Source organism: Pimephales promelas, chromosome 4, assembly GCF_988280905.1.
Source record: "Pimephales promelas chromosome 4, fPimPro1.hap1.1, whole genome shotgun sequence".
Classification (NCBI taxonomy): Eukaryota; Metazoa; Chordata; class Actinopteri; order Cypriniformes; family Leuciscidae; genus Pimephales; species Pimephales promelas.
In genome coordinates, this window is record NC_142772.1 from 43892461 (window position 1) to 43910777 (window position 18317).

The 18317-nt window shown below is 36.3% G+C and overlaps 1 protein-coding gene across 4 annotated transcripts in view; it reads left to right on the forward strand.

Annotated features, from left to right (window-relative positions):
* nos1 (nitric oxide synthase 1 (neuronal)) overlaps positions 1-18317 on the forward strand; it is a 69439-nt gene that overhangs the window by 16538 nt on the left and 34584 nt on the right. For 3 of the 4 annotated variants that reach the window (XM_039659974.2, XM_039659973.2, XM_089130562.1), the window contains exons 4-10: positions 260-397; positions 9703-9851; positions 10421-10583; positions 10914-11005; positions 15316-15457; positions 16456-16595; positions 18005-18179. In XM_039659974.2, coding sequence (XP_039515908.1) covers positions 260-397; positions 9703-9851; positions 10421-10583; positions 10914-11005; positions 15316-15457; positions 16456-16595; positions 18005-18179 — 999 coding nt within the window. The remainder of the gene's footprint in view (positions 1-259; positions 398-9702; positions 9852-10420; positions 10584-10913; positions 11006-15315; positions 15458-16455; positions 16596-18004; positions 18180-18317) is intronic. The other variant, XM_039659975.2, reaches the window with a different exon arrangement.

The following is an 18317-nucleotide window of genomic DNA, read 5'->3' on the forward strand; positions in this document are numbered from 1 at the left end:
AAAACATTGTTTTATTTGAATGCATTTTAGTAGAAAATGTTACATTATAAATGCTCTTTAATATTCTTTTAAAGACGTAAAAGGCTAGTTTTGCGTAGTTAAATGTCAGTGTTGATCACCTAAACACTCTTTTGAATTGTTCTTGGAGCGTGTTGTGGGAATTGTTCCTGTAATAGGTGTACAGGGAGTCATTTTGGATAATAGTGTTTGCTAATAATAAACAAGTTGGTAATGAGGTGTAATGTTTGTTCCTCCACAGCCGCAAACCCATGGAAGTGTTTCCCCCACTAAGACTGTACAGAATGGAAGTCCCTCCAAATGTCCCAGATTCATGAAAGTGAAGAATTGGGAAACTGGAGGTTTATACAATGATACTCTACATCACAGCGCCAGCACGGTATGTTTGATGTTTACCTCAAAGCTTTAAGGAAGGCCTTGTACCTGTATATGATCTATTTGCCATTTAATTGAGAAAATAAAGAGATATCATTTCAGACATCCCACCTCTCTCGGAAGTTCTGGGAGTCTCCCGCATATTGATAGCGGCTCCCTGATGCCTGTAGTGCAAACTATATACAATATCCTTTTGTTTCAATTTCCTTTTGGGAGTCATCCCTAAGGATTAATAAAGATAAGTCTAAGTCTAAGTCTAAGTCTAAGTCTATCCCAAAAATCAAAAATGAACTAGGAAGGTTGTGCACTTTACATAATATATTTTATATTTAGCTTACTTAAAATAATCGTGCTTTTTGACTTGAATTGTTTTTTTTTTCTATGTAAGAAAGTTGTTTTTATTCTACCTTAAAAGGTTCTATCATTTGGAACCCCTAAAAGGTTCTATACACTCTTTAAAAAAGGGTTCCTCTGGGTTCTATATAGAACCCTGGGGTTCCATACTTGGCCAATTGAACCTTTTACCAAAAAAAAAAGGTTCTATATAGAACCATTTTGGAGTTCCATATATGAAGCGGGGGATGGAACCATTTGTGGTTCTAAATAACTGCCATTTTGCCTGAACTTAATTTGATTGTGTTCAATCTGCTTAAATATACGTACAATTTATGTTTACTTAATCTGTTTATGTTGGATTACATGATTGATTTGCATTAACTGAAACTGGGCGGTGCTATTTAGTTCATAGTATGCTTTGCATATGGCTGAATTAAGAGAGAGTAAATGTTCAAATTATTATTATTTTTTTTTGAGTAATTTAGAAAAGGCGAAGACTCGTTGGTGTGTAATCGTGTTTGTTAAATTACATTGGAATTATTAGAACCATTTAAATGACAGTGGGCTACCATTGTGGAGAAGAGTGGAGCATTTTGTTTGGATGTCGACTGATTTAATTATTTTTAACTTTGGTTGAAGGAGCATGTTAAAGGGTTAGTTCACCCAAAAATGAAAATTCTGTCAGTATTTACTCACCCTCATGTTGTTCCAACCCCGTAAGACCTTCGTTCATCTTCGGAACACAAATTAAGATATTTAGGATATTAAAATCGCTCCTGCATACAGTCCATAGGCTTCTTGAGGGACTGGCTCTTGCTGTCCTCGAAAAGTCATTAAAGACATCGTTAAAATAGTCCAAGTGACTACAGGGGCTCAATCTTAAGTTTATCAAACGACGAGAACACTTTTGTGCGCAAAACAACAACAAAAATAACGACTTTATTTCAACTATTCACTTCCTTCTCCATAAGCCTATAGTCCGTTAACGTAGTGTGATTGCGTAGAGCTACGTCACACGTAGGCTCACTATTGGTCGACGCTGGTCATGTGTGCGTGATGCGTGTGACGTACAATAACAGAAGCTTACGCTATTAAACTAGTTAGCTGACTCGCGCAGAGGGAGAAATAAACGAATAGTTGAAATAAAGTCGTTATTTTTGTTGTTTTTTTGCGCACAAAAGTGTTCTCGTCGTTTGATAAACTTAAGATTGAGCCCCTGTAGTCACTTGGACTATTTTAACGATGTCTTTTATGACTTTTCGGGGACGGCAAGAGCCAGTCCCTCAAGAAGCCTATGGACTGTATGCAGGAGCGATTTTAATATCTTAAATATCTTAATTCGTTTTCCGAAGATGAACGAAGGTCTTACGGGGTTGGAACAACATGAGGGTGAGTAAATACTGACAGAATTTTCATTTTTGGGTGAACTAACCCTTTAATCTTAGGGCCTGTCCACAAGAAGACGCGTTTCACTGTATACGTATAATTTTTTTTTTTATCGTATTGGCGTTTCGTCCACACGGATCCGGCGTTTTGGGAGAGTGAAACCGGGTCCCAAAGTGGATAAATCTGAAAACGATTCATGTGCACAGCCAATCCGTATATTTTGTGAAACGATGATGTCATCACATTACGTGTCGGCTGCGTCACACACCATCTTCGTCTTTTTCTTGGTTATGCGCATACTCAAAGTCTTCTTCTCCGTGTATAGTGTATCTCTGTTGCAGAATTACAGCGCCCCACACTGGTCTGGCATATATACTACACCGTTTTCAGTCGGTTTCAGTGGTTTCGTGTGTGCGCATATACGACGATATGGATTTTTTTTAGAACAAGGAAAAAATATATCGGATAGGGAACGCACCGACTTCGTGTAGACGTGGCCATAGCATTTAAGATATTATGTGCTACTGCTAGTCTATCAAATTAATTATGTGTCACTAAAGTAAATGAAATATTAATGGATGAATGAATATAGACAATAACTGAAGCATGTCAGGAAGCCTTTAAAAATTCACACTGAGACTACTTAAATTGGGTCGCTTAAAATTACTTAATTCCATGATGTTGAAGTTATATGAACAAATTATGTATGTTTAACGTGTAAACCTATTGACTAAAGCCAACATATCATTTTTTGAGTGTAAGAGAAGCTCTTTTTCCACCTGGTATTAAGATTTGTTTTGGTGATCCAATCACAAGTGGTCAGCCAAGGCGCATTGCTGTTTACATCAGGTACTAACACACGTTTCAAATGCATCTCCTTTGATTACTTGTGTTTGGATTTCGTCGAGGCTCCTCTGTCTGTACACAGCACAGCGTTACACAGGGTTATAGTTTTGTGGTCAGAAATGGTAAAAAATTTCTCGAAGTAATTTAAATGAACTGCACGTAATCACAAACAATTTAAATAACAAGCGTTTCGGGTATCAATGAGATAATCACACATAGATGCATACAAATCCAATACTGGTTGCAAAATATATACCATGAATTGCAAGTAATAATATAATAGGAAAGCACATTCACGTGCGTTCAACAGTGCGCAATACACGGCTTCAACACTGAAAAATACTAATCACTTAATGACAGGATGACATTGTATTTACTTTTTACCATTTACTTGATAAACAGGCAATTTACTGACGCACATACAGTCTTGTTGAGTCTCTGCTGATGATGGCTGATGGAAAATAGCACATGCGCACGAAACATGGCCTTTTCTAACAAATACTACATATTTGATTCGGAAAAATATTCAATGGATCGATGGTTCTAGCTACAATTGAACTCTTTTTCTGTAGTTTTTTCAGTCTGTGTAACCAAAAAGGGACGTTAATACATTTTCTGTGATCAAAATCATTAGGCTTATTGCTTATTCAGGTGTTTCCAAAGTGCTATTATAACTACAAGAAAGAAATATCAGGACTGGTTCAGCGTGAGAGGTTCATGCAGCGTTTACATTGTGTCGGAATTACCGTAATTACAAAAATGACTGTGAGATTTAAGACACAGACACAAGAAAGGACTGTTTCTATGGCAACACTCATAACACTAAAATGGATCCAAGTGTGGCTTTGTTAGTAATGAGTGGCAAATACTTTAGCACTACCTTATATTAAAATGCCAGAGGTTGTCAACAAAGTAGCTTTAGCTGCTGCCATCTTGGTTGTTTTTACATGTCACAACACTAGTGTGAGAACTCAGATTAGCCTATTTATAAAAATGAATTCAACAAAAAAATAAGCCATTTTTAAATTCGGAAACTCATAATTATGGTAATTTGGACATGACGTGAAACTAGAGCTGACTTTTGCTATTTGCATTTGCTTGCAATTTAGCTGCAATCCATATGTTGTGAACAAAATGAGCTTTTGCCTTCCACTGTAGACATAAGTCTGTACGACAACATGTTTGCAGAACTCTCAACATCTCTCTACACAGCAAAAACTCCAGTGTTAAATTAACTCTCCTGGGAGTTTATATGACTCCACACTCAAGAGTGTTAAATTAACTCTGAAGCAGTGTTAAAGTTAATGAGATAATTAAGTGATTAATTGAGCAATGATTGACCAACATTGAAGACACCTGATGTTAACAAGTAGAATCACTGAAAGTGAAAAATCAAAATTATAAGTCACCATTATGGAGATCAGTGTTTGCTTCAGTGGGGCAGTCTGTCAACCCTTACATTTTATACTTTAGATATTGTTTTTGTCACAAAAGTCTGATGGGGCTGATCCACTGAGGGGCTGGAATGAAAGTTTTCATGACATCTTTTTGTGACGTGTTCTGCACGTCCGATATAGACATTAATGTATCCTTCGTACAAGGTTAAAAACAAGTTCAACATGTTTTCAACATAACTCATGGTCTTATTTAGACAATTTAAACTGTTTCTGGACCGAAGAAACACTCTCAGGATGCATTAAATTTACAATTTGAAATAAATTAGTTTATTTACATTGTTTAGATGTGGTTTAGATGGTGATATTTGTTTCATTTTAAGTCACCATTGTGGTGATGAGTGTTTGCTTTAGTTGGGCTCTTGGTCCCAATTCTTCTTACTTTAGCTTTTCTTTGGCTGTTGTAACTGTTTGCATAACACCATTGATTGTGCAGAGAAAACCAAGAAAATTAAAAATTAGATGTCTTCAGATGCTTGCTGATGATGACAAAATCATCTAAACTTATGTTTTTATATCTGAAATTTATAATTATTCATCACGTAGAACTGCATTATTTGGACCAGTAACTTTATAATGACCACTGCGTACAATATGTTTTAAGAAATTGAAACACATAGTCACACACAGATATCAAGATTTTGCCTATGATTCTCAACGACGGTGACAACCAAAACAAAAAAGCCTGGGAATCGAGGATGTTTTGTACTATGAAAGCTACCCATCATGCATTGCGGCATGAAGCATTTTTTTTATTTATTGTCACCATTTTTGTGAATCATATGCAAAATCTTGATGTCTGTGTGTGACTAGATGGAACATTTTCTCAAAACATTGTGTAAATTTGCTTTTTGTCCAACTACTAGGCCAAATAATGCAGTTCCACAAGATTGGTGGTTATAAACTCCAGATCCAAACACAAAAGTCTAAACACAACGTTAAATGCCCACTTTATATTGATTTCATCATCATCATCATCGTCAACACCGGACAAGGAGCTGATGAGAGCCAATTTTCTTGGCTTTCTCTGTCACAACAATGGTGTTATTCAAACACACAGTTGCAACAGCCAAAGAAAAGCTAGAATACTAATTATTGGGACCAAGAGCCCAACTAAAGCAAACACTGATCACCACAATGGTGACTCAAAATGAAATAAATATCACCATCTAAACAATGTAAGGAAAAAAAATAAACATAAGTTTTAATTTAATGCATCCTGAGAGTGTTTATTTGGTCCAGAAACAGTATAAACCAGTATAGACCATAAATAATGTTGAGAATGGCCACATTTGAACTAGTTTTTAACCTTGCACGAAGGATCCATTAACGTCTTTTTCAGATGTCCAGAACATGTCAAAAAAGACGTCATAAAAACTTTCATTCTGGCCCCTTAGTGGAAGTCTTTTCAAACTCTGCCTTTTGTGACAAAGACATTGAAAAACATCTTTTGGACATCATTTTGCTTAGTGAGTTATGTCAAACTATAATCAACACCACCTGATCACCTTTTCTCTAAGCAAATAATGATCACCATTATGGTGACTTCGAAAATGAGATTTTTCTTCTTCAGCGATTCTGCCTGTGATCATCAGGTGTCTTCAATGATGGTCAATTATCACTAAATTAATCACTTAATTAGCTCATTAACTTTAACACTCTTGAGTGTTAATTTAACACTCATTTTTTAACACTTTAACACTCTTGAGTCTGGAGTCAAATAAACTCCCAGGAGAGTTAATTTAACACTGGAGTTTTTGCTGTGTAAATCTGAATCATCCTTCCAAGAGGGGGTTATGAAGTTCTGCGCACTTTCATGAGAGGATGGCTTTGCATGCTAATTGATGCTAATTACAGATGGTATGATTTATAATATATCACATTCTGAAGGATTTTTGGGTTGAATCTCCAACTCTACCGAATGTGACAGCTGCAAGACTGCATTCACAGTCCCTTATGGTGGGTGAATGCGAAGAAACTAATGAAAGTCTTATTTTATTTAATGATAATTGGCATCAGTATAAATGCTTGTTTGGTTAGTAGTCACACAGGTGTTCCCAGTACATGCCACATGATAAGATAAATTGGTAAGATATGGGAAAAGGAGTAATAAGATACTGCGTTGGTGCAAGTAATGGTTGTGGTCCCCTGAATTAGTTTAGACACAATGTATTTAATAGAAGTTGAAACATGTAATTTGGTGGTTGGGGGATGATGTAGGATGATCGGGTAGAAAACAGCACATTTGACATGCTATTGCAGGTTTTTTTTACTTCAAAATGTCATGTTTACTTACTTGCCATTTCTTTGTAAATGTTATAGCAATTTCTGAGTTTTTTTTAAATGGTCCATTATGTTTTTTCAACTTTAGTTAGTCTAATGTTGTTTTTTAAACATAAAAAAATAGATCTGCAAGGTTATAATGCTCAAAGTCGGATCCACTCCAAAGGGAGAATTCACTTTCCAAGAACTACAAAACAAATGGCTTGTTTGGACTACAATTTTTTTCCGGATCATTTAAATAATCGCAAAAAAAGTTGGTGGTTCTTCTAACTTTCAAAAAATCGCCTGTTTGTTTATAATGAATTCGTTAAATGTGTATATATAGGTATTATATATAATATAAGACCTACACTACCGGTCAAAAGTTTTAGATCAGTAAGATTTTTTTTATGTTTTTAAGTGAAATATTATGACAATTTAAAATGACTGTTTTCTATTTTAATATATTTTAAAATGTAATTTGAAAGCTGAATTTTTAACATCATTACTGTTGCTGATTACACATCAGTTTTCAGTGTCACATGATCCTTCAGAAATCATTCTAATATGCTGATTTTATGCTCAAAGAACATAAATTATTATTTTCCATGTTGAAAACAGTCTGGTACCATTTTCCCCCTCAAAATTATATGATGAACACAAAGTTCAAAAGAACAGCATTTATTCAAAAAATAATCTTTTCTAACATTATAAATGTCTTTACTGTAACTTTTGATCAATTTAACTCCTCCTTGATGAATAAAAGTATTTTCTAATTTCTTTCCCCCTAAACCTTTGAATGGTAGTGATTAATGTTACAAAAGCTTTCCATTTCAGATCAATTCTGTTCTTTTGAACTTTCTATTCATCAAAGAATCCTGAAATAAAAATGTAAAAAACTGTATTCAACATGGATAATAATCATAAATGTTTCTTGAGCATCATATAATAATAATTTCTGTAGGATTGTGTGACACTGAAGACTGGAGTAATGGTGCTGAAAATTCAGCTTTGATCACAGTAATAAATTACTCTTCACTATATATTCAGATAGAAAACCGCTGTTTTAAATTGTAATAATATTTCACAATATTACTGTTTTTTTTGTTTGTTTTTTGTATTTTTTATCAAATAATTGCAGCCTTGGTGAGCAGAAGAGACTTCTTTTAAAAACCTTACCGATCTAAAACTTTTGACCAGTAGTTTATATATAGGCCTTTTCATAGAAGATGAGTGTTGTCGCTGTTTATTACCCCAAAGGTGGGCAAACTTAAAGGAGAACTCCACCGCAAAATGAACCTTTGGTTTAATAAAACATTGGTACCTACTGTAGTCGACCGTTCTCTGCATGAGATTTGTTTTCATGATAATCGAATGTAAAGAGTTTTATCTCTAAAAACTGTTTAGTGTATAACGCTAGTATATGGGGGCATATAATAAGTAAAAAGAAAACGCTAGTTAATACCACTAACAAGGCTCAAAATAGACCCACACTAACACAGTAACATAATGAGACGTGCAAAACAAAGTTCATATTTGGTAGACACCATGCATTTTTTTCTTGTTCTTTGTTTGTTTTGGTTGAACTAAAAATGTTTGTTTATGATGTGAGCTCTACAGTAAGTATGAGGGTGTTACCAAGTTGGCCACCTAGTGAACTGACTTCCTTTAAAAGGACTTTGGTTATTTTGGGCTGGTTACTCTGAAACTGTTGAAAGTTATGGGTCAATGGTTTAAATGCTTCACCAGACTGAAAGGGCAATATGTGACATAAAAATAAGTCAGTCTTAATTAAACAAGCTCTAGCTTGGACAGGCTTGTTGTTATTTTTCTGCTCTGTCTTTCCACCCCTAATCCAGTGAACATATTAGCAGCTACAGAAAGTGACAGTGCACTTCTTATTATAGTGACCATATGAGTATTTTCCTCAAGGCAGTTCGCGACTTCCGTTTGTCTCTTTGCTTCTTATCAAGCTCTGAAGCCTGCCACTTATCACTTAGAAATGTTTTTCATACTAACATGCTCATGAAACACATGTACAATAAATGCTGTAGCGCTGTCTTTGTTTCACATGCCCAATATTTGATTAGAATGATACATATCCACTGCCTTAAAAGGGTCCTATTGCACGATTGCTACATTTTGCAGCATGTGCGCGACACATAACATTCGCCTTTTTTAATTTCTCTAACCATTTTAACAAGTTAAAATTTTCGTACTGAATGTGTAAGAAGCAACTTGAAAAAATGTGCCCCTTACGACAATTTTGCAAAACTCCAAAAATGTACCTATTTTCACTACAAGATTATAAATGAAGACTTATTTTGTATATTAGAGTCATGAAACTCTAGAGGGCGCAGCCTGATACAGTCCTTTACATGCAATCTGTAAGCAATCACATCATTGCCACACCCTGCTTACCCTGCAGCCAATGAGATTGCTTGCTCAACATTTAAAAATAGTCATTGTTTGCTATAAACTAGAGTTCCTACATAGACTGGCTACATCTGTCTGTGTATCTATGGTAGAAAGTCTATAGTTGCTCAGCAGCAGCATATCAGATCTAGTCCACTAAGACCAAATTTAATGCCATGTTCATTAATATGTTAAATTATTTCGAGAGATTTCATAATGGAAATATATACACGGATGCATTTTTTTTTTAAAGGCAGCAACCTAAAACTGAAAAAAAACAAAAACAAGCTGTGTATGTAAATAATACAATTTGTATGTAAATTGTAAATGCTGCCCTTTAAGTAACTTAAATTTCATGACATTTTGTTATTTATGGTGGTAATTAAAGTAAGTGCTCACCCATCACCTTTTTTTCTGTATAGAAATGCACTTCTGTAACACTACAGAAAAGGCATCTCAACTTCTGGTTGCTGTTGCAGTTAAACTCCTATGGACACAATATGTGTGAGACGGGCACAATACAATATATAGCACATTTCTATGAGTGATGTAACATGTTTGAAGTTGCACACTCAGTTTTCTTATTATACTAGTTGCTTTTTTTGTTTAGCAGGTTCCGATCTGCACCGAGCGTGTTTGTATAGGCTCTGTTATGACGCCAAACCTGCACAGTCACAAACCAGATGAAGTCAGAAGAAAAGACGAATTGCTACCACTTGCAACAGATTTCATTGACCAGTATTTCACATCAATCAAAAGGTAGAACAACTTAAATTTAATACATAGAAATTTGTAAACATTCTTATGCACAGCAAACATACACATACTATATATATATATATATATATATAATATATATCTTTGCTTTAAAATTGCCATTGAAGTAAGAACTTATTTCAAGCTATACTATCCGATCTCTATTATATCTCCTATACATCTTGTTTTAGGGATTTTTAGATTTTTTTTAAGGAAAAAAAAATCTTTCTTTCTTTTAAGGAAAAAAAAAATCTCTATAACAAGATGTATATGGGGTTGTGTAAAAATAAATAAAAATAATTATATGTGTGTATAAATAAATAATAGCCTATAATTTGTCGTATTTTTATACACAACATAACTTTTTATACACAACAACTTTTATTTTATACACATCTCAAAACAAGATGTATATGAGATGTTGTGTATGAAAAAAAAATAATATTATTTATTTATGCACACACACACACACACACATATATATATATTTTATACACAACATAACTTTCCTGGTCAATTGTAAATATTTTCTTATAAATGCACCTCTAATTGTTCGGGTTATGTCTGAACAGATGCGGCTCAAAGGCTCATGTTGACCGGCTAGAAGAGGTCAAAAAAGAGATTGAAACTTCTGGAACATATCAGTTGAAAGACACAGAGCTAATCTATGGGGCCAAACATGCATGGAGAAATGCAGCTCGCTGTGTGGGACGGATCCAGTGGTCCAAATTACAGGTATTGAGCTAGTTTTTATTTCTCATCCTAGATCCTTGAATGGTTTTCAAACAACATTACTATCAAACAACCATTGACCAAACCCAGTCCCTAATCTTAACCTGAAAATGGTCATTTATTTTCCAGAAGCATGCCATACTTAAGTAAATTACATTAAATGTAAATCTAACTATGGTTTAATCTCTATCTCCAGATTAGTCTAATTTCAACTGTATTCCCACAAATACAATATACCATTCCCTTCATCTCATCTAGAGCTATAACAATGTGATACTTTTAGATAATAGGAAAAAAAAGTGCCCCAAAAAGTAAATAAATTTTTTCGCCGAGGTGTTCGACGCTCGAGACTGCACAACCGCTCACGGAATGTTTAATTACATCTGCAACCACATCAAATATGCCACCAACAAAGGAAACCTCAGGTAAGTGTGGTAGCTCCTTTTCTCTCCCTGTCTTTTTTCTGCCTCTCCTTTTCTCTGTGATTTGCCTCCTTCCCTGTCAAAGTGTGTGTTCCCATTCTCTCTTTGTCACCTTGTTCCACAGCCCTCAGTACAGCACCTGCCAAAGCATTGCCTAGCGCTGGCACCGCTGCCACGTTACAAAGCTAATCATACACGACACTTACTCTCTGTTCTGTTTAATTAGCGTCAGTCTAACAGAATGATTAGAGCCCGGGAGAGTGAGAGAGAGGGGAAAATGGAAAATTAAAACAAGAAGAGAGGAAACGCTGTTATACAGGCAAAAGCCCCCACGCTTGCTTCTTACATCATGAAGACCTGCCAGAATAAACGTCAGAGGTCTCCTACACTCTTTTTCTGCACATAAACAAATCAAGGCACATTTCTCTGTTAGCGAGAAAGCTTCCCTGCGCTCTTGCAAACAGGCTGGTGGTGACCCAAATTTCCTCCAGAGTCGTGTTTCGAGAGTGACGGAACTTGTTATTTAGATTAGTTGGACTGACACTTTGCGCTCTTAGCATACTGTTGAAGTCAGTAAACAAAGGCACCTCAACACTGTCGGAGCCCCAAAGTGACGTCAATGCCGTGTATTTTCAGCCGTGAAGCATGTTTCTGTTTGCTTATGGAACAGATTGGGTAGATTGATTTCAAAAGGACTTAAAATGATCAACTCTACTAATTACTATTATCAGGATGCTAATGGCTAAGGTTAGCAAACCAGTCAAGGTTGTTATTCAGCAGGGTAAAGCTGATTTATACGTTATCCTGCTACTATAGCTAACTATATAAATGTTTTGGTCATCAGGATGCTCTTCCAGCCTGGCAAAGCTTTTTTTTTTTGTTGGGTTGTCAGCTAGTTTCCTTCCTAGCCCAAAACTCTGTTAGCTAGGAAGCTAGCTTGCAAACCAGACTAGCTTTTGTTTTTCAGTTCTATATACTCGAATCAATGACTGGTATTAATAAAGATCCATTCTTACAGATAATTAACTAAAAAAAGTTGGTTAAGTGTTTAGTTACTCTTTAACCCTTATGCTGCATTAGGGACATTTTTGGTCTTTTGCAGTTTAATTTCTTTGACCATTTTGGCTGTTTTAATGCAAATGGTATGAAATTTGGCAAAATTGTGACTTTTTGGATACATGTAAAAAATGTGATCCCATTTTGCAAAATATGTATAACACACTGTGTAGATCAAATAGTAACACTCAGCACCATAAAGACCAAAAATGGCCCATTGAAACCCATTAAAACGTTTAAATCTGAGGCTGTCGGTAATACATGAAACATGATTTTTGCACAAACATCCTTTCATTTTGAAGCAAAAGCATTATATTTGCATTATATAGTGTATTCCACCAGATGACGCCACTACATATTTATTCCCTATGGGTGGAAATGCACCTTATTTTAGGCAATAGGCAATGTTTAATAGGTGGCCATTTTTGGTCTCTAACGCGCTAAGTGGGATTTTTTGCAAAGTGGGACTGTGATAATCCAAATCTAAAGTTTTCTCTTTGCATTTAGTTTATTGAAAATAATTGAATTTTTGTGTTTTTTCCTCTTATACAAATCGATGGTTTCGCAAACAAAACTGGTAATTAAAGGGTTAAAATCCTGAAATTGAATACATTTTTGGTAGTTATGATGAGGACTGATGCTGGTTAAAAGATTTAACTTGGTAAAAGTGGAAAATAATAATAATATATAATATTTTAGGCAATGTTTAATATGTGGCCATTTTTGGTCCTTAATGCACTCAACGGTGTTAAAAATCTAATGCAGCACAAGGGTTAAAGTTAGTACATCCAATGTTGTTGTTTTGTTTTTTTTTGTTGGGTTGTCAGCTAGTTTCCTTCCTAGCCCAAAACTCTGTTAGCTAGGAAGCTAGCTTTCAAACCAGACTAGCTTTTGTTTTTCAGTTCTATATATCTGGAAAGCATTATTTCTTAGCATTCCTGTTTATCTCAATGGCAGAATTTTGTTGGATTGTTTTGTGTAAATGTCCATCCTAAAAAAATGAATTATGATGAATATATTATCCAGAAGAGAATTACTGTAAAATTCTTTGTTGTGAAGTGCATTAGTATGACCTCAAAGCTAACAGCAGTATAAAGCTATTTAAAGGGTAACTAAACCCCTGGTCAGAGCCTGACTCCACCCACTGGCAATATTTGAAAATGCTGAAAAAGTGGGCAGACCCAAGCGGAGATAGAGGGGACGAAATAGATGCTAAAACACTATCCTGATCGTTTTCAATACTCACAATTCCAACTCCTGACTCCCTACAGTGGTTTTGACGACACAAGATGGTTTTTATATTGCCAAGGGCGTAGCTCGCGTGGTGAGCTGAAACCTGCGTACGTAACAAAGTGCGGAACATCCAATAGGAAAATTCAACTGCAGTAGCCACCGTTCAACCTGAAGAGGGCAGCACTAAGACGCTTTTACACCATATATTGTAGAAATAGAACACTTTATAAACAAATGTCAAAAAAGTTAATTGAATCAATGACTGGTATTAATAAAGATCCATTCTTACAGATCGTTAACTAAAAAAAGTTGGTTAAGTGTTTAGTTACTCTTTAAAGTTAGTACATCCAATGTTGTCCGAATACATATGTGTACTCATGTAAAGTTATAATAACTTTATAGCTCGTCTGCATGATTTGTTTATATAAGCATATCCAACTTTACCCACATGAAACTCCTCCAGTTTTACTCACCTAAACTTCACTCCCATCTGGGTCACGGCACCAATTAAACTCCTTAGGTTCTACTCGCTCTGCTCTGAGCAGAATTCAAACCGGCGTTTCTGTCATGGGAGGTGGGCACACTAACAGGGACGCTAAGACTGCATCCTCTAGTTTCTGTCTCTTTAGATCAGGGGAGTGAGGTTTACCCACACAGCTCTTACAGCTTTAAAAACATTATGTATATATGAGGGTACATGTTTAAACTATATTTATGCCCTCCTCTAATTTGCTAAATGCAACTATAAGGCATGAAAACATTAAGATGCAGGGGCGGCTCGCCCATAGAGGGCGCTGGGGCGCCGCCCTCCCTCCGACCTGTCTGTCTGTTTTTTTAATATATATTATAATTTATCATTTTGAAAAATAATCTTTGTTAATTATATGCTAATAATGTTTGAAAAGTGTTTTGAACTCACCAGAATGATATTTGCATTCACTTTCGTTACTTTTATCATGTTGGTGTAGTAGTATAGCCAATAGGCTGTCTTGTCAGGGCGCCAGTTCGCTCAGCCCCACAGTGCTGGAATTTAAGCCAATGGTTCCCCGGTTGCTATGCAAAAAAGTTTATATTTCGCCAATCAGCGCCGTCAAATTTTATGGTTTGGGGGCGCTGAAAATATCGCCCACAGTATCAGATTAGGGGAGTGCACGCGCACCACGGGACATTTTTTTACCTCAGATGAGAGAAGAATGGCAGCGCCAGTGACGTCGAGTGGAAATAATGTAAAGTTAGTCGCTCTGTCACTCACTCACTCACACACACATAAACACTGTTTCACACACATTTGATATTAAAATAGTTATAGGAATATTAATACCTGTGTGTTTGCTTTGTTTTTGATGTTTTTAAGTTCTGAGCTAGATTACTGTGTTTCATACTAGTTAAAATCAACTTTCTTCTCATACTTGGGTGTTACAATCAAGAATGTTGTCCCAACCTCTCTTTCAGAGCCTTTTCTCTCTCTCTTTCTCTAGTATCAACACATTGTTATCCATTATCCAATTGTCAATTTGTCAAAAATATGTAGTCTACAGCTGGGGATTGATTAAACTAGATTGTTGTATTACCTATTTTTTTTTTGTATTACCTATATTATAATTTATCAATATTATGCGTTTGCACTTTTTCTGTCAGCACACAGAGCATAATAAACATGCAACTTGTTCATTATCATTAACTGTCAAACTGTTATTATTATTATTGTATTATTTGACCATTGGTATTGACTGGTTTAAGTTATTTTATTGGTATAGGTAAGGGCATGGCCTAAGGCCTAAAATGCACCAGAATGCAGGAAATCACATCTACTAAATTCAAAATTTTCTGGGGGGGAACCCCCAGACCCCCCTCTTATTCAGCCCCCCCTACAATAATTTCCACCAGCCGCCACTGAAGATGTTATAAACATTGACATATCTGTAATGGAGTCTGTGAAACTGCCTGAATTAGAGGATTAGAACTGTAAATCCACCTGAGGGATCTCAGCATTACCCCAATGCTCTATTGTCTCTGATTTGTAGATCGGCTATTACCATCTTCCCCCAGAGGACAGACGTGAATCATGACTTCCGGGTGTGGAACAACCAGTTGATCCGGTACGCAGGCTACAAGCAGCCTGATGGATCAATTCTTGGAGATCCAGCTTCCGTGGAGCTTACAGAGGTGAGATGGGAATGCGATGTCTTAGATTGTCACAAAAGCATCCTACTGACATATTGATTGAAGCATGTTACCAGTACAAACAAGAATAAAGAGTCAAACTGATATATACAAGACTTTTTTTTGGCATCATGGGTATTTCTTAACATTATTGGGATTTTTTTCGATTTATTATTTATTTTATTTAAGTTATGGTGGTGCAATCTGTATGTCTAAACAAATTATTAGCTGGTCCAAGATGGTCATTAGCTGGGTGAACAACCAGTTCTCAAAACCAGCTTGACCGACTGAGATTAAGACCAGTGTTGTAGTACTCGAGACTCGGACTCGTCTCGGACTCGGTCTCAAGACCATATTTTAATGGTCTTGGTCTTGTGATGGACTCGTGTCCATTTGGACTTGGAATTGACTCGTACTCGAACATTTTTTTTTTAGGACTCGGAATTATTCCCGAGTCCACTCGAGTTCAATTAAAAATATTTTCATGATTATTAATGTATGTTAATAAAATATTTCTTTAAATTGATTGACACGCCCAGTGATTGGTGATTTTCTAGTGCGCAACTGCGCATGACAAATTGTAATAAAATTACTTTTAACACCACCTACTATGTGGCCTTTTTACCCTAAACTGATCATATTTTTTAAACTAAGTAAATTCAGTAAAAAAAAAAAAGTATTTCTCTAAGTAAATAAAAGTAAATTAGGTAATCAAACCTCACTGGTCTCGGTCTCGACTCGGACTCGACCGTCTCTGGTCTCGGACTCGACTTGGACTCGACTCTCTATGGACTCGGTCTTGACTCGGACTCGACTCTCTCTAGTCTCGGTGTCGACTCGGACTCGAATGAGGTGGTCTCGACTACAACACTGATTAAGACCGACTGATTTGTAGCTGGTTCAAAGATGGTCTACCCACCAATGACCACAGTTGGCAGTTTCAATCTTGGATTTTCCACCTGGAATTCATCTTGACGGTCTGATGTTTTTTTGACTTACAGATCTGTATACAGCAAGGATGGAAAGCTCCAAAAACCCGGTTTGATGTTTTGCCCCTTCTTCTCCAAGCCAATGGGAATGATCCTGAGCTTTTTGAGATTCCTGATGATCTTGTACTTGAGGTTCCCATCTTACATCCAAAGTAAGAAGAACCAAACGTATTGTAGAGGGTTTTTTTTTTTTTTTTGGGGGGGGGGGGGGGGTCTGTTTGATGATCATCGACGTTGAGTAGGCAAACATTGCTGAATCACTTCATGTCCATAAACCCTGAATCTGATAATGTCACACAGTACATACCAAAGGGAAATCACAAATCCGACAGGCTGTTATATCCAGAGCTTCAGGATGCATAGCAACAGAGAACTCAAGCTGAGAGAGTGCCTCTTATGTGCGTACATTCAGGAACGTGGGCTAATTTGGCATAAAACTTGCCCTTTTTCCAGATCTTGCCTTAGTTTGATTGTTTAATGCTGTCAGTTTGACACTGATGTGTATTAGAGATGATCACATACTTGGGTCTTGAGACACTCTGTAAGACATAGTTCGAGATCTCATACGTCATGCAGTTAAACTTCGCATCAAAAACTTAAAAATAAAAGTTCTTTATTGGCATTTATGGTTTAATGAAGAACCTTTAACATCAATGGAACCTTTTCATTGTGGAAAATGGAGTAAGGCGACCATTTGAGCTTATAAAACGTATTAATTTTTTAAATGAGCGATCGTTTCACTTGATAAGACCCTTATTCATCGTCCGAAATCCTTTAAAGCCCTTTGAACAGTTTGTAGTTTGCACTGAAACTGTCTTTTGGACCTTGAACCGTTTGGTTCCCATTGAAGTCCATTGATATACCTTGAATTTTGTGTTGAAGTTTGGTTAAAATATGCTTGTTTTATACCCACAATGTTCCTGTGATTAAAAAAGTATGGGAGGTTAAAGTCAAATGCACACAAATCAATCATTCTTAAGAAATCTGAAGCACTGGTAGAAATACTACCATTATGAGACAGTTAGAACATTTCAGCACTCAATGTTTGCATTGATATAATGCCCATTATTAACAGTTTTCCCCAAAACGCTCAAAGAATTGACCAGCCAAACAAACATATCTAAATGGAGGAGATGCATTTCCATATGGTTTCGTTTGCGGGAAAATTTCTGGTATAATGCTGTGACAATAATGGGCTCGCTCACAGCAATATTTAAAGCAAAAAATTGTGTGAATACTTCTGGGTAGATCAGCCATTCTGCATTTATATCAGACTGGTGGTCTTTATTTGCCTTTTAGCGCAACACCTGAGACACCTGCAGGTGCTGGTTTCGAGATAATGACAGTTTTGGCAGTGCTTACTATGTTTTTGCAATTGCTTACAGAGAAATTATGATAAACTCTAAATGGTATGCTCTCCAAGCTTAATGGTGTACATCTGCAAATGCCAAGATATTCTGCTGACTGCAATATGTTATGCAAATAAATCCCAAGAACCTTTGTAACTTTTCTCTCTGTGCTGGGTTTAATATTGTCCACCCTCCTGTCTGTGTCTGTCTAGGTTTGAATGGTTTAGGGAGCTGAATCTAAAGTGGTACGGCCTTCCTGCCGTGTCGAGCATGCTGTTAGAGATCGGAGGACTGGAGTTCACCGCCTGCCCCTTCAGCGGCTGGTACATGGGGACCGAGATCGGTGTCAGAGACTTCTGCGACAGCTCTCGATACAACATACTTGAGGTAAGTCACATCTGCACCACTGAGAATGTCTAAAAAAAATCACACTTTTGAACCCAAACTTCACCAAACATGCAAATGAATTAGATATTGTACCCCAGCAGGAAATTAGGAAAAACCTTCTTGTGTTTTATCATTCAT